The sequence below is a fragment of the Stegodyphus dumicola genome, chromosome X1 (assembly GCF_044657685.1).
Source record: "Stegodyphus dumicola isolate Sdum_Otavi_A_Nest chromosome X1, ASM4465768v1".
In the NCBI taxonomy this organism is placed as follows: Eukaryota; Metazoa; Arthropoda; class Arachnida; order Araneae; family Eresidae; genus Stegodyphus; species Stegodyphus dumicola.
Window position 1 is genome coordinate 53,744,980 of NC_140780.1, and position 19,306 is coordinate 53,764,285.

The 19,306-nt window shown below is 33.5% G+C and overlaps 1 protein-coding gene across 3 annotated transcripts in view; it reads left to right on the forward strand.

Annotated features, from left to right (window-relative positions):
• Oseg1 (intraflagellar transport protein Oseg1) overlaps window positions 1–19,306 on the forward strand; it is a 142,774-nt gene that overhangs the window by 7,471 nt on the left and 115,997 nt on the right. For all 3 annotated transcript variants that reach the window (XR_004757012.2, XM_035351497.2, XM_085808392.1), the window contains exons 2-3: window positions 14,492–14,719; window positions 16,658–16,734. Coding sequence is in view for 2 of the 3 variants with exons in the window: in XM_035351497.2 (XP_035207388.1) it covers window positions 14,492–14,719; window positions 16,658–16,734 (305 nt within the window). In the remaining variant the exon portion in view is untranslated. The remainder of the gene's footprint in view (window positions 1–14,491; window positions 14,720–16,657; window positions 16,735–19,306) is intronic.

The window sequence follows — 19,306 nt, forward strand, 5'->3', positions numbered from 1 at the left end:
ATTGATACTGAACATGGCCTCTCTAAGGTCTCCTGTGCTGAAGACCAAAATTATGTAGAACTGTACGGAAATTTAATTTGTCATAATGTCTTAGAAGTTCAATGGATGAAAGTCATTTAATTGGGTTAAAGGGTATTTCCTTTGTGTAGTGCTAAGTTGAATTTCCTTTTCTATGTTATTTCGTTGTTTGATTTAAAATGTAGTTAGTTTAATTAAGACACAATAACATACCGCACAAATACTAATTCACACGTCAAACAACAAAAATCAGCGTTATATTTTCAAATTTTCACAGGACTAGTTTCGATGATTTTACCGAACCACCATTATCAACTGCAAAAGCGCAAATGAATGAGATAGGATATAATGATCAGATAAGATAAGAAAGCCTGGACAGAAATTAAGCTAGTGGTGGCATCTGTTGATAAAACCAGAACTAAAATATAATTTCTTTAAAGGCCGAAGGCAAAGATGGATTGGAATTAGGATTGTTAACTAGAACAGAAAGATTTTTTTTTAAGTGAAATGCCTCTAAAAAATCCAGTTCTCCAATAGAAGATGTTTTTTGAATAATTTTTGCAGCAGAAAAATTAAAAGTGTGATTTTCGAAACAACAATGTTGGGCAACAGAAGACTTTTGTGTTTCCTTTTTTCTAACATATGCTTCATGTTCCTTGACGCGAAATTTTAAGGCTGTCTTAGTTTGGCCAATGTAAATTAAACCACACTGGCAAGGAATCCTATAAATACCTCAGGAATTCAAATCCGGAATGGGGTCCTTGAGTATGGAACTCGGAATTTTATTGATGGGAGAATAAACGACCCGAAAGTTAAATTTCTGCAAAATATGTGCAACTTTTTAGCTAATTGATGGAAAGAAGGGAATGACAACAGAATTTTTATAATCTCCTAAAACAAGAGTGTGCCTTTTAGTGTGTTGAGATGATCATTTTTTAACTGCCTGATTAATAATGTTGGGTGAAAAGCCCTGTCAACAGCTATTACTTTTACATAATTTAGTTCTTCATCAAGGGATAGTTTGGAGGAGCAAACTTGAAGAACATGGAAAACATAGGAATAAAATGAAGCTAACTTTTGTTTAGTCGGATGACATGATTTAAAGTGTGGTGGAAGGAAAACTGATGAAGGTTTACGGTAAATAGTAGTACTGAATTTGGATGTGTTACGTCTGACCAGAATGTCGAGAAATGGAAGAGAATTGCAAGTCTCAAGTTCAAAAGTGAACTGAATAGCAGGATCAATAGAATTCATTAGAAAGAACTTTATTTAAATCATCTTTATTATCTTCAAACAGGGTAAAAGTATCGTCTATGTAGCGGAACCATACTGGGAAGTTTAAAGTTTTAAACAATTTTGATTCATAATAATGCATGTAGATATCACTAAACTCTGAAACAAAGGACCATATAATCCGATCCCTAAAGATTCTTCACCTTCGGACCTGTCAAAAATTAAAACTGCGATCAAATCTTCACAAATCATTCCAAGCAACTGAAAACATTCGCTTATCCCATCTGTTGCGAATTGTGCCAGATTATATGCTCTTCCCAAAATTCATAAAAGTGGTATTCCTTTCTGCCTTATTGTATCAAATTTAGGTACTGCCTCATATCCATTAGCTAAATATTTAGTTTCTAGATTTTCAACTCTATTGGACAATAACATTTACACCATAAAAAATTCAATAAAGTTTGTAAAAAAGGTTAATCATTTCTTCTAGAAATTTACTCATGGTTTCTTTTGATGTAAAATCATTATTCACCAATGTTTCAGTGGAGGGTGCATTAAGATGTCTAGAAACCAGACTTCGCAAATTTCATTTTCGCATCGAAATTGATGAGCTAATTTCTCACACTCAACTCTGTTTGAAACAAACACATTTTGTTTTCCAAAGTAAATATTGCAAGCAAACTGATGGATTAGCCATGGGAAGCCCCCTCAGTCCCATCCTGGCTGATATCTACATGCATTATTATGAATAAAAATTGTTTGAAACTTTAAACTTCCCGGTATGGTTCCGCTACATAGACGATACTTTTACCCTGTTTGAAGATAATAAAGATGATTTAAATAAAGTTCTTTCAACAATGAATTCTATTGATCCTGCTATTCAGTTCACTTTTGAACTTGAGACTTGCAATTCTCTTCCGTTTCTCGACATTCTGGTCACACGTAATACATTCAACTTTAGTACTACTGTTTATCGTAAACCTTCATCGATTTGCCTTCCATCACACTTTAAATCATGTCATCTGACTAAACAAAAGTTAGCTTCATTTTATTCCTATGTTTTCCGTGTTCTTCAAGTTTGCTCCTCCAAACTATCCCTTGATGAAGAACTAAATTATTTAAAAGCAATAGCTGTTGACAGGGCTTTTCACCCAACATTATTAATCATGCAGTTAAAAAATGATCATCTCAACACACTAAAAGGCACACTCTTGTTTTAGGAGATTATAAAAATTCTGATGTCATTCCCTTCTTTCCATCAATTAGCTAAAATGTTGCACATATTTTGCAGAAATTTAACTTTCGGGTCGTTTATTCTCCCATCAATAAAATTCCAAGTTCCATACTCAAGGACCCCATTCTGGATATGAATTCCTGTGGTATTTATAGGATTCCTTGCCAGTGTGGTTTTATTTACATTGGCCAAACTAAGAGAGCCTTAAAATTGTGTCAAGGAACATGAAGCATATGTTAGAAAAAAGGAAACACAGAAGTCTTCGGTTGCCCAACATTGCTGGTCCGAAAATCACACTTTCATTTTTTCTGCTGCCAAAATTATTCAAAAAACATCTTCCATTAGAGAACTGGATTTTCTAGAGACATTTCACATTCAAAAAAAATCTTTCTGTTCTAGTTAATGATCTTAATTCCAATCCATCTGTGCCATCAGGCTTTAAAGAAATTATGTTTTAGTTCTGGTTTCATCAACAGATGGCGCCACTAGCTTATTTTCTGTCCAGGCTTTCTTATTTTATCTGATCATTATATCCTATCTCATTCATTTGTGCTTTTGCAGCTGACGATGGTGGTTCGGTAAAACCATCGAAACTAGTCCTGTGAAAATTTGAAAATATAATGCTGATTTTTGTTGTTTGAATTCTGAATTAGTGTAGTTAGTTTATTGAGGTTATATATTTTTTTTTGGCTGCTCCCTGACTTTTTAAGTGAATATTGATCGATGAGTACATGGACAAAGACAAGGGAGTATGCAATGTCTAGTTTGTGCAATTCTCTGATTTTTTTTAAAGTGAAAGTAGGTCGATGTGTACATGGATGGAGAGTTTGTGCAATTCTTTGACTTGTTATTTTGAATTTGTGTAGCGGTGATTTTGGACGCAAAAATCGCCGCCACACATAGCCAAAATAACAAGTCAAAGAATTGCACAAACTTGGTGTTCATGTACTGCCAAAAATCACCTATCATCACCAAGGGGCATCCGTAAACATATTTTTACTATTTAATGTTATTATGCTAGAATCAAAAAGATTTAATGATTCACATTTTATTGTTTATTAATAAGAAAATCTATTTTCATATATTGATGCAGGTAGGTGGCTGTGTAAGTTTTCCTAAGAGTAAAACCATCCCTATTATATATATTGGAAAATTTTTGTTTCTCATGGCATATGCATTTGTACAACTGAGGACTAAAAGCCATTCATACTAGGGTTTATCGGAGCTAATGGAGACATCTCACATCACCAACTTTTCTCCGTGGTGTCAGTATACCAGTTTATTTTCAATTGAAAGATTTGAACTTCTCATACAGCAGAGCTAGCCGATACGTAGAACTGACTCCATTATCTCAGATAAAGCTCAGTGTAAAAAGCCCTTAAAAATTAACCAACTTCTTTTTCAGGATTAGATTCCAAGGATACTTTAAGTTTCAAAATACATACTGAGATTTCAGGGTCATTAAGGGTCATCTTCATTAAGGTTTTTGTCATCTGGTGCAAGAGTTTCTGCTCATGAATTTGGCCACCTGATACCTACTAAAATTCTAAAATTTTGCTGCCTCTAAACTCTGGTTCTCAGTGCCCCTGTACCAGATGTACCGGCCTTGATGAAACGAGTCTTGTAGCACTTCTTACTTCTGCTTTTGCTTCATTTGCAGAGAATTTCTACATTGTGTTGAATGAATGAGTAGCAGTAATAAATGAAGATGATATAAAAGAAGATTTTCATTGTGATAATGATCCTCAATCATCAATCAATTGATGGCAAATTCTGTAGTATGGTTCTAGATACGGAAAATACCACTGAAGATGGTGACAGAGAGTTTACTGAAAATGAAAAAATTTCGATTTACAAGTTAGTCAGAATTCTTGACAGAGCAGTTACAGGACTTCAACAATGTAACTGAACAATAAGTTATGTCTGTCTACTGAGTTAAAGAGAAAGTATTAACAGAAAAAACAAAGCAACTTAAACAACTTACATTGAAAGAAATGTTTAATAATGTAAACTTATTTGTTTACATTATTAAACATTTAACATTATAAAACATTTAAAACATTTAATTATTAACATTTAAAAACATTATAAAAAAAAGGCTGAAAAAGCTTAATATTTATTTATATTAAGCTTTTTCAGCTTTTTTTTTTTTTTTTTGTAAATTTTGATACTCCCTTTTGTATTTTGGAATTTTGAAGCATTTATGATCGATCATAAATGCCTCATTATTTCCATAAATCACGATTTCATATTTTTAATTTTATAATTTCTACATGCCATCTTACTAGATTTAAACTGATGATCTAATATCTGGAAAAGTCCCAAATCCGGAATTGCGGAAATCACGACAAGTCAGGATCTCAAACTTTGTATTGTACTTCTATATAATGTATATCTTGCTGTCTGTGTTGTTTTTTTTATATGTTGGGTATGTGCTCAGTGATGATTACCAAGATGTACACAAACATTGTTTATTCTACATTCCTCATCTACTATTCTATATTAAAATTATGATTAAAGGTAATAATAGATACAGTTACAGTTACATATATAACATGTCCCTTTTTTATGAAAAATAATAAGTAGTAAAATTAAACATATTCTTTTAAATAATAAGGTTTCTTAACAGTCCTACCAGGTTGAGTAACGTAGTTATGTCCATTTGAAAAATTTGATGATACTATACTTCTTTCACTATTTGGTGACACAACACTTCTGTTAGGTTTTGAAGAACTTACAGGCACATCTAAATTTGTAGTGCTCCTACTATTCTCAGGTATCTCGGGTTCATCTATAACTTCATTCTCATAGTTGTTTTGTATTGAAACTCTTTCTGATTAGTTCCTTTAAAAAGGTCTCTTCTGATCCTTTCTACAATTCTTCCATTTGTTTTTATAATCCTACATGAACGTGGTCTTCTGCTTCTTCTATAATTTTCCCTCTTTCATTTAGTTTTTTCCCTTTCTCTTTTATGTAAACATGATCTCCTATTTTCAGTGGTTTTAATGGTCTTGCTTGGGCCCACCAGCGGCCGAGCGGTAAAGTCACTGAACACTGTTAGTTCGGTCTGAGGTTCGAATCCCGCGAACGGGCTGGCTGCATGGGCGTTTTCGTGGTTTTCCCCATGTGTAACGTGTATATGAGCCAGTTTCCCTTAGAAAGTCCTCCATGAAGGCATCCCTCCTCTTAGGCAGATAGCCCTCGAGGCTTTGCCATAATCACACACACACACTTTAATGGTCTTGCATTCCTATCATAATAACGTTTTTGTAAGGTTTGTCTCTTCAGTAAATGTCGTTTATGGTCTTCATATCATTTAGCTTGGACGAAATTCTCTTTTATAGGCATCAATCCATTTACTTTTCTTCCAAACATCAATTCTGAAGGTGACTTAATTTCATCTGAAATAGAAGAGTTATGATATTCCAGTAATACTAAATATGGGTCCTTGTTGTCCACTGCAGCTTTTTCTAACATTCGCTTGACAGTTTGAATATCTCTTTCAATTTTTCCATTAGATTGTGGGTAGTTTGGACTTGAAGTTCTGGTTTCAAAATTCCATCTTCTTGCAAAGTCTTTAAGTTACCTGCAATTATATTGTGGACCATTATCCGAATATACTATTTTCGGAATACTATGTCTTGCAAAAATTGATTTCAATTGCTTTATCCCTGCTACACTTGACAAATCTTCCAAATGTCCAATTTCAACATATTTGCTAAAATAATCTATAACTAATAGATAATTCTTTCCTTGAAAGTAAAAGAGGTCTGTTCCCAATACTTCCCATGGACCATTAGGTATTTAGATATCATTGGTTCTTTAGTATTAGCTTTTTGTAAACTTAAACATGTTTGACAATTCAGTACCAAATCTTCAATTTCTTTCGATGTTCCTGCCCAATATAATATTTCTCTTGCTTTGATCTTGCATTTTACTACTCCTAAATAACCATAATGAATTCTGCTTAACATATCTTTTCGTAAACTTCTTGGTACAACGACACAGGAATTTTTAAATATTAATCCATTTGCTTCTGATAGTTCTTCTCTGAAGTTAAAATATGGTTTTGCCAGTTCTGGAACCATACATTTTTCATCTGGCCATCCAGTTTTAATTAATTTTCTTAAAACTTGTAGTTCTTCATCTTTTTCTGTTTCCAGTTGAAAAACTTCCATTTTACCTTTAGACATTGGTATACATTCTACAACCAATCCAACATGAGCTTCTATGTCTCCTTCAAAGAAATCAGATCCTTTATCAGTGAATGATCTTGATAATGCATCCGCTATAAAAAGTTCTTTTCTTGGTTTATATTTTATCTCAAACTGATATGGCTGTAATCTTATACGCATTCTTTGTAATCTTACAGGGCATTTATTTAAAGGAATTTTGAAAATTGATTCCAGTGGTTTATGGTCACTTTCCACAGTAATGTATTTTCCAAATATATACTGGTGAAATTTCTCACACGCAAATACAATAGCTAAAGTTTCCTTTTCAATTTGAGCATAATTCTTCTGTGTATCTGTTAATGCCTTAGACAGTTCTATCTCTTATTAAACTATCTTTTTATTCTGCAAATCCACAGTTGCTACTTAATTTCTTTAAATCGGTTAAGAAATCATCAAACGATTCACCTACATGTTGTGTTCGACAGTGTTGTGAAACTGATTAGCTGTATCTAACAAATATTAAAAACAAATCTCTTCATTTTGATGTACGAGACACAGATGGCGTTGGCTGTCATTGAAGTAGGAAGAAAAAAAGGGTTTTTCCCCTTTCGACCTCGTGACGTGAACTGATTAAGTGTGTAATAACTTTCGGGGCCAGAAAAATTTCCCTACAATTGTTAAAAAATGTATATATTTTGTAGTATAGAGAGAATATAATTAAATAAATCAACATATTAGAGTTTTTATTACAGATTCAACATCACACTACCCAGGTAAGTGAGCAAGTTTTGTCTTTAGTTTTTCTGGATTGCTCGGTATCTGGGATGAGTGAAGGAAGTATTTTTATTTTAATGATATTTAATGATAAGACTATGTTTTAGTAATAACAAAAAGTGGCGTCCCGTGACAGGACTCTTAAGAAATAAACTTAAAAAAGAATATTTTAAGGGTTATAGATAGTTTTTGATGTATTAAAGTATAATTAAGTTTAAATTCGAAACTATTTTTTGTAAAGCAGTTTGTTTTATTTTGAAAGTTAACTATGGAAGCTTTAAAGGCTCTGAAACTTAAACGGGCAGGTTTATGCACTTCTTTTGCAAAAACAACGGAATTAGTAAAAGAAGATTTTTCTGTAGATTTAGTACGAGATAAACTTACTAAACTACAAAATGTATATTCAGATATAAAAAATGTAGATGATAAAATTCTTGATTTGTTAGCTGAAGACGGGAAAACTTTAGAGGATGATGTTACTAAAGAAATCGAAAGTCGCGAGGTGTATTCTGATGATTTCATAACACTAACTCGGCAAATTAATGAAAAATTGCAATTTTCAGATGAAATCAATTTAGAAACAAGACCAAATGATGGTGCTGGTATTTGTTGTAGTAAGATTAAACAATATAGACTTCCGAAAATCGAACTTAAGAAGTTTGATGGGGAATTGATAAATTGGTTACCGTTTTGGTCGCAGTTTGAGAAAATTCACACTGACCCTGATTTATATGAAAGTGACAAATTTTCCTGTTTGATTCAGTGTATGAAGCCTGGATCACGTGCTAAAGAATTCATTGAAAGCTATCCGGTGACTTCGGAAAATTAAGATAAAGCTGTTTTAGCTTTGAAGGAACGTTTTGGGAAACCTGAATTATTAGTAGAAGTGTATGTTAGGGAACTAATTAAATTAATTGTTTCTAATGTGAAGGCAGATCAAAAGGATAAATTACCTCTTGATAAACTGTATGATAAAATTGAAGCTCAGTTGAGAGCCTTAGAGTCTTTAGGTCTTAAATCGAGCGAAAACACATCGTGGTTATTTCCGATGGTGGAATCGTGCCTCACAGAGGATGTTTTAAAGGCGTGGCAAAGGAGTTCGCTCTTTAACCAGCCTGAAGGAACTGATCTTTCTCGCCTTACCAACTTAATGAAATTTTTAAAGTCTGAAGTGGAGGGTGAGGAGAGATTAAAATTGGCGCGTAATGGACTCGATGGTGTTAGTCGTAAAGAAGGATATCATGATAAAGCAAAGAGGGAAACAAAAGGTAAATTTAAATTTAAGAAACAGGGAAATGTTCCCACTGCCACAGGTTTTCTTACAACCAGAGAACATGCATGTATTTTTTGTGGTAAAATGCATGATAGTAAAAATTGTTACGATGCGCGTTCATTATCTCTTAATGAAAGGATTTCTAAAGTTAAGGAGAAAAAATGCTGTTTAAAATGCTTGGAAACAAATCATATGGCAAAGTTCTGTAAACAGTTTGTTAGGTGTTTTGCTTGTGGTAAATCACACTCAGTTATTTTGTGTCCGGACATTAATAATGAAACTGAACTTCCTACAGAAAAATCAGAAATAGACAACATACATTCGGCTACAGCCAGGCAAACTTGTACCGCTGACGTAGCTTTAATGACTACGCGTAAGAGTAGCTGGTGTCAAAAAGCATAAAGATGTTAGAGTACTCTTAGATTGTGGTTCCCAGAAATCGTATATTTTGAAATCATTAGCCACTGAATTGGGGTTACCAATTATTTCCAAAGAAAATGTTGCTCTTACTTTATTTGGAGGTGCCAGAACAGAGGCAAAGATGCATAACAAATATTTGGTAAAATTATGTTCAGCCAGTCCGCGTAAGTATTCAGATCTAGAATTTGAATTTTTAGATCAAGACATAATATGTGGGGATATACCTCGGGTACCCAAGGGTCCAATATTAAAAGAATTAAAACAAAACAACATTTCGTTGTCGGATCTGGGAGCAGATTGTCCAAAAATAGAAATGCTCATCGGTAGTGATATTTATGGAAAAATTCTCACGGGATCAGTAAAACAATTAAAAGGAGGACTAACAGCAGTTTGTACAAAACTTGGTTGAACAGTTTGTGGTGTATCGGAGGAATTTGTTAATCACAAAGATAAAGATGCTTCCATTTTGTGTGCAAGTTTAGTGGATCACGACTTTAAAATCACCGATCTTTGGAGTTTAGAAACGATCGGAATATTAGATGCTCACCAGAATTCAACTAACGCTGCTGAGGAAGAAATTGCCCACGAACAATTTTTAAACTCTCTTTCCAGAAACGAAGATGGTCGTTATTGTGTCGGATTACCTTGGTTAGTATATAACACAGAATTGCCATCAAATCGTCATGTAGCAGAAAAAAGATTGTTCAGTGTCACCCAAAAACTCAAGTCTTTACATAAATATGAAGAATATGATAGAATTTTTAATGAATGGATGGAGGAGGGTGTAATTGAAATAGTACCAGACAATGAACTGAATTATAAAGGGCACTACTTACCGCTTCACCCAGTATTTAAACCAGACAGTGTCTCAACTAAGATAAGACCTGTTTTTGACGCATCATGTAAAGTTAATAGATCGCCCTCCCTTAATGATTACTTAGTAAAAGGACCAAATTTAATAGAAGAAATCCCTTCAATTTTGTTAAGATTTAGAGAAAAATGCATTGGCGTAACCTCTGATATCCGGCGTGCATTTTTACAGATTGAATTACGGAAAGAAGATAGGGACTTTTTAAGATTTTTATGGTGGGAGAAAGATAATGTACTGAAGGTTTTCCGCCATACGAGGGTAGTTTTTGGAGTAAAGTCTAGCCCTTTTCTATTAGGAGCGGTTATTTCAGTTCATTTGGCACAAGTACCAAAGGAACAAAGTTCTATTGCTCAGAAATTAAATAAATCCTTTTATATTGATAATTGTGTGACTTCTGTTGATAACGAAAAGGAGCTTGTGAATTTTGTGAAATCTTCTACTGAAATATTAGCTGAAGCAAAAATGGACTTACGTATGTGGACCTATGGCCCAGTAGAAAAAGATGTGGAACTAACCCAAAGTACTTTGTGCACTGAGTCCACATTGGAGAATTCTGTACCAGTTTTAGGAATTATGTGGGACAGAATAGAAGATAACCTTTATATTGAAATTAAGGCTGTATTGGTTTCGGATATTTTGTCTAAAAGAGAGGTTATGTCAGTAACGCAGACAATGTTTGATCCTTTGGGTTTCTTGACACCTGTTTTATTGCCTGCAAAGTTACTGCTACAGGAAATTTGGGCGATAAAAGCAGACTGGGATACTCCATTACCAGATAGTATCAAAAGTAAATTTTCGAGGTGGTATAATAAATTACAAATTTTGAATAAGTTGAGAATACCGCGACGTATAGGTTTTGGAGATAGAAGTTCCTGGACACTTCATGTATTTTGTGATGCTAGCCAGCATGCTTATGCCACGGTAATATTTTTGAGATGCGAAACTAAAGAAGAAACATTAGTCAGTTTTGTAATGGCTAAGTCAAGAGTCGCACCCTTAAAAGAACTTACTATTCCCCGTCTAGAACTTATGGCCTGTCTTTTGGGCATGCGTCTTTCCAAATATGTGACAGAAGCTCTTACATTGGATGACATCCCGAAATATTTTTGGACCGATTCCACCACGGCCATATCTTGGATTCAAAGAAATGATGCGTGGGGGACTTTTGTGGGCAATCGCGTGAAGGAAATTTGCGCTTTCACTAAAGCAAATCAGTGGTCATATGTACAGGGTCATTCTAACCCAGCTGATTTACCTTCTCGTGGTTGTTCCCCTGATCAGTTTTTCGAATTAAATTGGTGGAGAGGGTCTGTTTGGCTCAAAAACCCTAGAGATAGCTGGCCAAAATTAGAGGTTAAGCCAAATGAAACTTTAGTTTTTTCAGAGCGCAGGAAAGGCATAAATTTAAATGTAAATCTTAGTATAACTACAAAAGCGGATAAAGTTAAGTGGTGTGAGAAGTTCTCTAAATTTTCAAAAATGTTAAGAGTTTTAGGTTGGATAAAGAGATTTATCAAAAATTGTCAAAAGAAAATTGTAAATAAAGAGCCTTTTCTGTCTGCTTCCGAGATAAAGGAATCTAAAATTATACTTCTTTCACTTGTTCAGGGGGAGAGTTTTCCAGAGACTGGAGACTCCATCAATGGTCTTTTGACCGTACGAGATCAGAGTGGTTTAAGAAGAGTAAAAACAAAAATCACCGAACGAGATGATTCTTATGCATTCCGGTACCCGATTTTATTACCTTCTAAGCATTATATTGTTGACTGTTTAATTAGAGATTACCATTTAAAGTATTCTCATGCCGGCGTACAAGCATTAACTGTTATAATTAGAGAAGAATTCTGGATCATTGGTGCAAGACGCCGAATTAGATCGGTGGTGAAACAGTGCGTCCGTTGTAAACGATTTTCAGCAAAACCTCCAACTACTGCACCCATTCAATTACCATTAGACAGAGTTCGAGATGCTTTCGCATTTGAAGTTACCGGCATAGATTTATGTGGCCCTCTGATTCTAAAAAATAAAAACAAAGCCTGGGTAGTACTGTTTACGTGTGCTGTATATAGATGTGTACATTTGGAACTAGTGACATCCTTAAGTACCGAATGCTTCATTCAAGCGTTTCGTCGGTTCATAGCCAGAAGAGGTCGGCCATCTACAGTTTATTCAGACAACGGCACAAATTTCGTCGGTACATCTGCATTGCTGAAAAAGGTTGACTGGGTAAAGGTAATTGCTCAGGAAACTTTGCATCCCATCACTTGGAAGTTCATTCCGCCCACTGCTGCTTGGTGGAGCGGATGGTGGGAGCGTCTAATCCGCACAGCCAAGAATTTGATTGTGAGAGTCTTAGGACAAGCTGCAGTCAATTACGAAGAGTTACTCACCGTCATCTGTGATGTGGAAGCCGTAATAAACTGTCGACCACTAACTTATGTGTCAAATGACTCTGAGGATCTTCTACCATTAACGCCTTCCATGTTCTTACAGGACATTAAGGTTTCAGGTACAGCAGATTTGGATGCTTTAGATCGAAATAAACTCTTGGCTCGTCAGCGTTTCTGCCAGGAACTTCGAGAACAATTTCGTAGCCGTTTCCGCAAGGAGTACCTTGGACAGTTAGTACAAAAGCATGGACAGACGGACTGTGAATTAAAAGTTGGAGACATCGTGCTAATAGGTTGTGAGAACCTTAAAAGAGTGAACTGGCCAATTGCTCGTGTCCAAGAACTTTGTACAAGCAGAGATGGACGTGTAAGAGATGTAAAAGTGAAAACTAGAAATGGCATACTGATTCGTCCTGTACGTAAACTGTACCCTCTAGAAGTGTGTTCCTGTACTAAGGATACCATTATTTGATTTTCCTTCTGAAAATCAAAAAGGTGGGAGTGTTGTGAAACTGATTAGCTGTATCTAACAAATATTAAAAACAAATCTCTTCATTTTGATGTACGAGACACAGATGGCGTTGGCTGTCATTGAAGTAGGAAGAAAAAAAGGGTTTTTCCCCTTTCGACCTCGTGACGTGAACTGATTAAGTGTGTAATAACTTTCGGGGCCAGAAAAATTTCCCGACAATTGTTAAAAAATGTATATATTTTGTAGTATAGAGAGAATATAATTAAATAAATCAACATATTAGAGTTTTTATTACAGATTCAACATCACACTACCCAGGTAAGTGAGCAAGTTTTGTCTTTAGTTTTTCTGGATTGCTCGGTATCTGGGATGAGTGAAGGAAGTATTTTTATTTTAATGATATTTAATGATAAGACTATGTTTTAGTAATAACAGACAGAAAAATATATGTCTATCAACACTTTCGTTTGCTTTCGGTATGCAAAAATTTTCGAAAGCTTCAATTACTTTGTCAACATTCTTCTTATCTTCTTAAATTAAAAGTATTAAACTTTTCAAGTGCTTTTTCACCAATAATATGCAATAAAATAGCTACTTTAATTTCAGGTGATTTAGTAATACCACCAGACGCTAACATATAAATTTGGAATTTTTGTTTCCATTTCTTCCAATTTTCGCTTAAATTACCTTTGAAATTTAGATTACTTGGTGGTTTTAATCCATCCATATTTAATTTAAAACTACCAAATAGTTTATATATACGTATTTTTAGCCACTTCAAATAAAAATAAACAATGCACTTACCAGCATAGAAGTTTCGATTTCACTGTAAAGAACTTCCCATCATGTTTTTGTTTAGAATATCTTTAGGGACGCTGCATGGTTCTTCAAAAAATATTTTCTTTTTTAATCTACTGTGCCATGTGTTGTTTTTTTATATGTAATGTTGGATTATTACCAAGATGTACACAAACATCGTTTATTCTACACTGCTCATCCACTATTCTATATTACAATTATGATTAAGGCAGTAAAAGATACAGTTACATATATGACACTGTCAAGATTTATACTTGTTATAAAAATCTAGAATATTTATAGACACAGCAGTTTCATTTGCAAACTTAATATTCCTCATAAATGGATATTATTTCATGGAGTAAAAATTCTGTTTAAGGAAACTTAAAAACTTGAATTATCACTTTATCAACAGATTGGACTCAGGTTGAACGAGCTGTATTCAGTGAGCTTAACCATTTGGTCACTGATGGGATCTCAGGAGATTAATACGTGTGATGCTATATTTACTGGAAAAAACTAAAATATTAAATAAAAATAGTGTTAACACTTATTTATAATTGAAAAAATATAAATAGTCTACTATATAGTTGCATTTCATTTATATATTTACTATGCCCACCAGGGACAGAGCTGGGCGTTTTGTGAACCACTGTATGCTTTGCAGTCCAAATTTTTGCTGCATGATGTCTCTGTAACTTGTAAAAATTTTGTAACCTCTAAATTCAGCTGCCCAGTGCTTCAAGAACTAAGCTCTGGGCAAATAAATTGTGTTTCAGTGTTTAATATTTGGTATTAATTTTTTGTCTGTTAATGTATTTAATTTTTTGTAGTGTCTATGACATAGCTGTCAAGCCTGATGGATCTATGGTTATTATTGCATCAGGGCCGAAGTTATTAGCTTATGATACGGAAGGGAAGCTGTTGCAGTCTCTGAAAGGCCATTCTGACTTAGTTTACTGCATATGTTTCTCTAAAGATGGTCAAAGATTTGCATCAGGTGGTGCTGATAAGCAAGTTATCATTTGGACTTCAAAACTGGAAGGAATTTTACGATATTCGTAATACATCAAATTTCTTGTCTCTAATTTTTTTTTAATATTTTTGTATTCCATTAATGTAATTTATCAAATTGCCAAAAATGCAACAATCAAAATTATGTCAGTTTCAGCTTTTAAAGGTTAACTGTATGGCTTAAGTCCTGTTTTACTTGAGTTATTCTTAACTAACTTGTTTTCTGTTTATTCAAATGAAGAAAGTTTTTAAATTCTGATGCTGTACCATACTGTTCTTGGCTTTTGTAATACACTAAAACATCCAGAATCTAAATGTCCAATATCCAAAATGATCTAATATACTAATTGTGATGTCACTGATTATTAGATCAATAATACTAATTCACCTAATATTCTAAATAAATGTCTGATATCCAGAATGACCTAATACCTTTGGGACACTAGCACAGTATTTTAAAGAATTTTTTCCTTACAAAATATAGACATAGAGGGTATACTGTTCAACAGAGAGCAGGTATGCCAAAATGTAATTTTTCTTTGGACTGACTGAGGTTCCTGAATGTTTTCCTCAAGCACATACTGGCTATACAAGCACATCAGGACTAGTGACAATGCATTGATTGACATTGGCCACAATCACAGTTTTGGCACTTCAGTAGTTGTGGAGGGTTAGCCTTTTTCAGTCTGATTCTAAACAATAAGTGAAGCCTCAATACATATTTGTTTGGAAGGGGATATTGTTAATATTGATTTTCTTTTGATGCCACAACAGCAGTGATGGAGGAAAGATGAGAAAAACTTAAGTTAATACAGCAAATTGCACTCTTTCTTAACTTTCTGATTTAATCCAGCTTATTATTTTTGCAAGTGATTTGCAAGTCATTTTATTATTTCTCCAAATTGTACAGCCTTCATTCAGCCAATAATATTGGAGATTGTGTGTGCTGAAATGCAGATATGAAATAGCATTTTTAGAAATCTCTGCTAAATTTTCTGACCATTAAAACATTTAAAAACTATTAAAATCTGCTGTGAGGAGCATTGCAAAGTCATGAAAGGATGGATCTGCAGATATTAAAATAATGCTTGGCATTATTTATGACTAACTACCACATTTAATGGTGATGGGGATGATGGTGATTTCAATAGCTGCAAGTTTGAAGTTTTTTGGATGTAACAAGCAAAAGTCAAAATTTTTCCTTTAACCTTTTAACTGTCATGCCCGAGATAATCTCGGGTACAGCACTGGTGTTCGAAAATGTCACGCCCGAGTATTACTCGGGGTAATTTTTTTTTTGAGTGCATCGTATTGTTATACCCGAATATATATCGGAAGACGTTTATTTCGGCTTCATCTTTTTGTCAAACTTGACTGTATCTCGGGAAAAATTTGACAATTTTGTGTACCCAAATCATCAAAATAACTTGACAGTTAAAGGGTTAATGGATTTAAATTAAAAAAATACCATTACTAATTGCAAAGAAAGTGATAAAGAAATTATGAGAATTGAGAGATTCTGATTGGCAATTTAGTGGGAATTCTTGACAGAGCAATTACAGAACTTGAACAGTAGAATTTTGTAACGGAACATGAGATTATGTCTGTCTATAAAATTAAGGAGAAAATATAATCATGAAAAAATGAAAGAACTTAATACATACATTGCTTTCAAACAAATATTTTTTTGAAAGAAATATATAATAAAATGACCTTTGTTTTAACATTTGATTACCTAAGTAAATGCTTCATTATTTCATAAACAATTATTTCTTATCTTAAATTTTATAATTTCTATATTTCATCTTACTAGATTTGAATTTGATGATCTAAAATCTGGAAAATTTCAGAATCATCGAATTTCCAAGGATTCTGAATCTCGCATTTTATTCTGTAAATTTCAATAAACTAAGTGCATTTTGATGTTTAATTATATAATTAGTAAATATTAAGAACTCTTAAATGCTCTTTTATTATTTTTATAGGCATCATGACGCTGTGCAGTGCCTTTCGTACAATCCAGTGTCAGATCAACTTGCCAGCTGTGCTTGCACAGATTTTGGTACACTTTTTTTTTTTTTTTAACCTTTGTGTAAAACTTTGTTGTTAAATTTTTGTAAAATTTGATTTTGCGATTTGAAAATAACTAAAACTCTGAATACAGAATGGAAAACAAAGTATGATATAAATATTTCTCTTTGGTATGTTTATGTATACATTTATTTTTGTTGTTGAGCTTTTAGATTTGCTTAAAACTCATTTTTATACTACTTTTATTTTCTAATTGTATATTATTATACTGGTCAAAATAAGTATTGAGGGCAAACTATTTTAGGCTATGTGCTACTTTTTACACTTTCATGTTGATTGTTTTATTTCATGATATGTAAATATTTGCTTAAACACACCAGCAGTTGTATGAAATAATTATATATAATTAATACATATTTTATAACGTATTTTGCTGCTATAAAAATCAGTATTGATGGCTTTCTGTTTCTTCAGAGGATGGGGGCTTTATATTACATAACACTACCAAGACAGATATTGACATTCCAAGAGATATTTATATTTGATGGTTCTTTATTTCGGTTTCCTTGCAGTTGGGCAAAGTAAAACTAGCTCTTTGAGTACAGCCCATTTAATGTAATGTCTCTAAAATAGTTTTGCATTTTAAAAGCAATAAACATACTACTAAAAATTTTTATCTGTTTTTTGACAATAACATTATGTTTAATTACACTGGTGCGCAAAACTTAAGCAACAGGTGTTCTTTTTGCCCTTTATGAGAAATCATCTGAGAAACATGAAATTCAAAAATGAGAGACAGCATTTTGTATTTAAACAATGACGAAAGCATAGTAGCTCAAAAATGAATACGATGCCCATGCAGTATAGAATTAAACAAGAAAAGGATTTATTGAACTCACAATATTGTTAAACATGATTGTCTGCAGAAGAAGAAGAACAACAAGCAGATGTTCTTTAGTATAGGGTGTGCCCTCCTCTTACTGCAATGATTACTTCGAACCGTCTCTCCATACTTAGCACCATATTGTCCAACAGATCTTGAGGTAAGAGTGCCATTCCACAATCAGTATCTGTTTCAGTTGTTGGATGTTCCCAGAGGATGTAATCATGTCGCAAGGCGTCTCCCCAAAGTATCGCACACATGTTTTATGGGATTTAAATCAGGGAAGTACACTGGCCAATCCATTTGGGTGATATCTTTACCTTCGCTGTATAGCAAACTTAGTTGCTATGACGTTGCAGTGACATCTGTGTTGCATTTTCTTCACATTACATTTTTGACTGTGGTACAACGTTGCAGAAACGTCACATTGTAATGTGGATGAGAATTTCTCATGGATGTTATATACACGTCACAGCAAATGTTTAATGTGACCACAAGAAATTCTCAGTCTTCCCCACCCTGACCTTTCTTGTCCTTGCTCACGAAATTCTTCTTTAATGGGAAGTATTGTTGCCGGCTGATCTTGTTCCCCCCCCCCCGATTCATTGCTATGTGTTTCAGTAAACCTTTTTAAACAAATTATTCTTTTATGCTAATCATTTGCAATTTTAGTTATTTCTTTTTTATTAAAAATATTAACAGTTTATAGCGTTTTTTTAATGATGTGATACTTCGAAATCATTGAACTATATTCTACAATGAATTCATATACCTTATCTAGTGTTATCAAGGGAAGCTGACGAAAGAGTTTGTTGTCCGCATTGCGTTTGCTTGTTTTAAGGATTTTCGCGACCATTTTTTAGTTTTGTTCGCAGAACACATCATCAGTGCTACATTTTCAGGTAAGCACTGTTTATTGTATATTGATGTGAATGATATCAGTGATAATTAATATATAACAATAAAAGCATAATTTAAATGCTATGAACAAAAAGAAATAATGAACTGGCAGTTGATTAACTTTTATTAGTATTGCAAAGAGTGCGAAAGAAGGGACATTATCAAAAATTCTCTTTCGTTTTTGTCTCACTGCTTAGAAATTCTAGTTTAGAGAGTCAGTTTTATTTGGTAGGTATAATTCAATTTTTGTTGTTTAAAAACAATAAAAAATTTTAAAAGGTAATGTGAAAATGAATTTATTTTCTGCATTTTTCTGCACTACTTTCATCATGTTCTGCTATTTTTGAAATTATTCACAAAATAATTACTTACTTCCACGCATGGTACTTAATGCCACATTACAAATGATGCCATATGTCCATAATCACATTCTAGTTACATAGAATACGGTTTTTAATTATTATAACTTTACAAATGGCATATTGCTTTAAAATACTGAACTTTTCTACATGTTTACTATATGTAAATTTCTGAGATTATTTTTAAAATTTATTATATTACATCTTTTCTTTTCGCAAATTATATCACACTTTTACGTATAATGTATTTGTGTTGTTCAAGTAACCCCCACCAATTTTGTTCAAGTAACCCAAGGATTACCTCCCAACAATAGCGATCTACGGTTACAGAACTTCTGCCAAAAATGTGAAGCTCTGTCTGCCCGTTCAGCATAATGCCTCCCCAGTCGAGAACTCCAAGACCACCATAATGGTCCCTTTCCACATTGTTACTGTAATGAAACCCTGTCTCGGCCACCCTT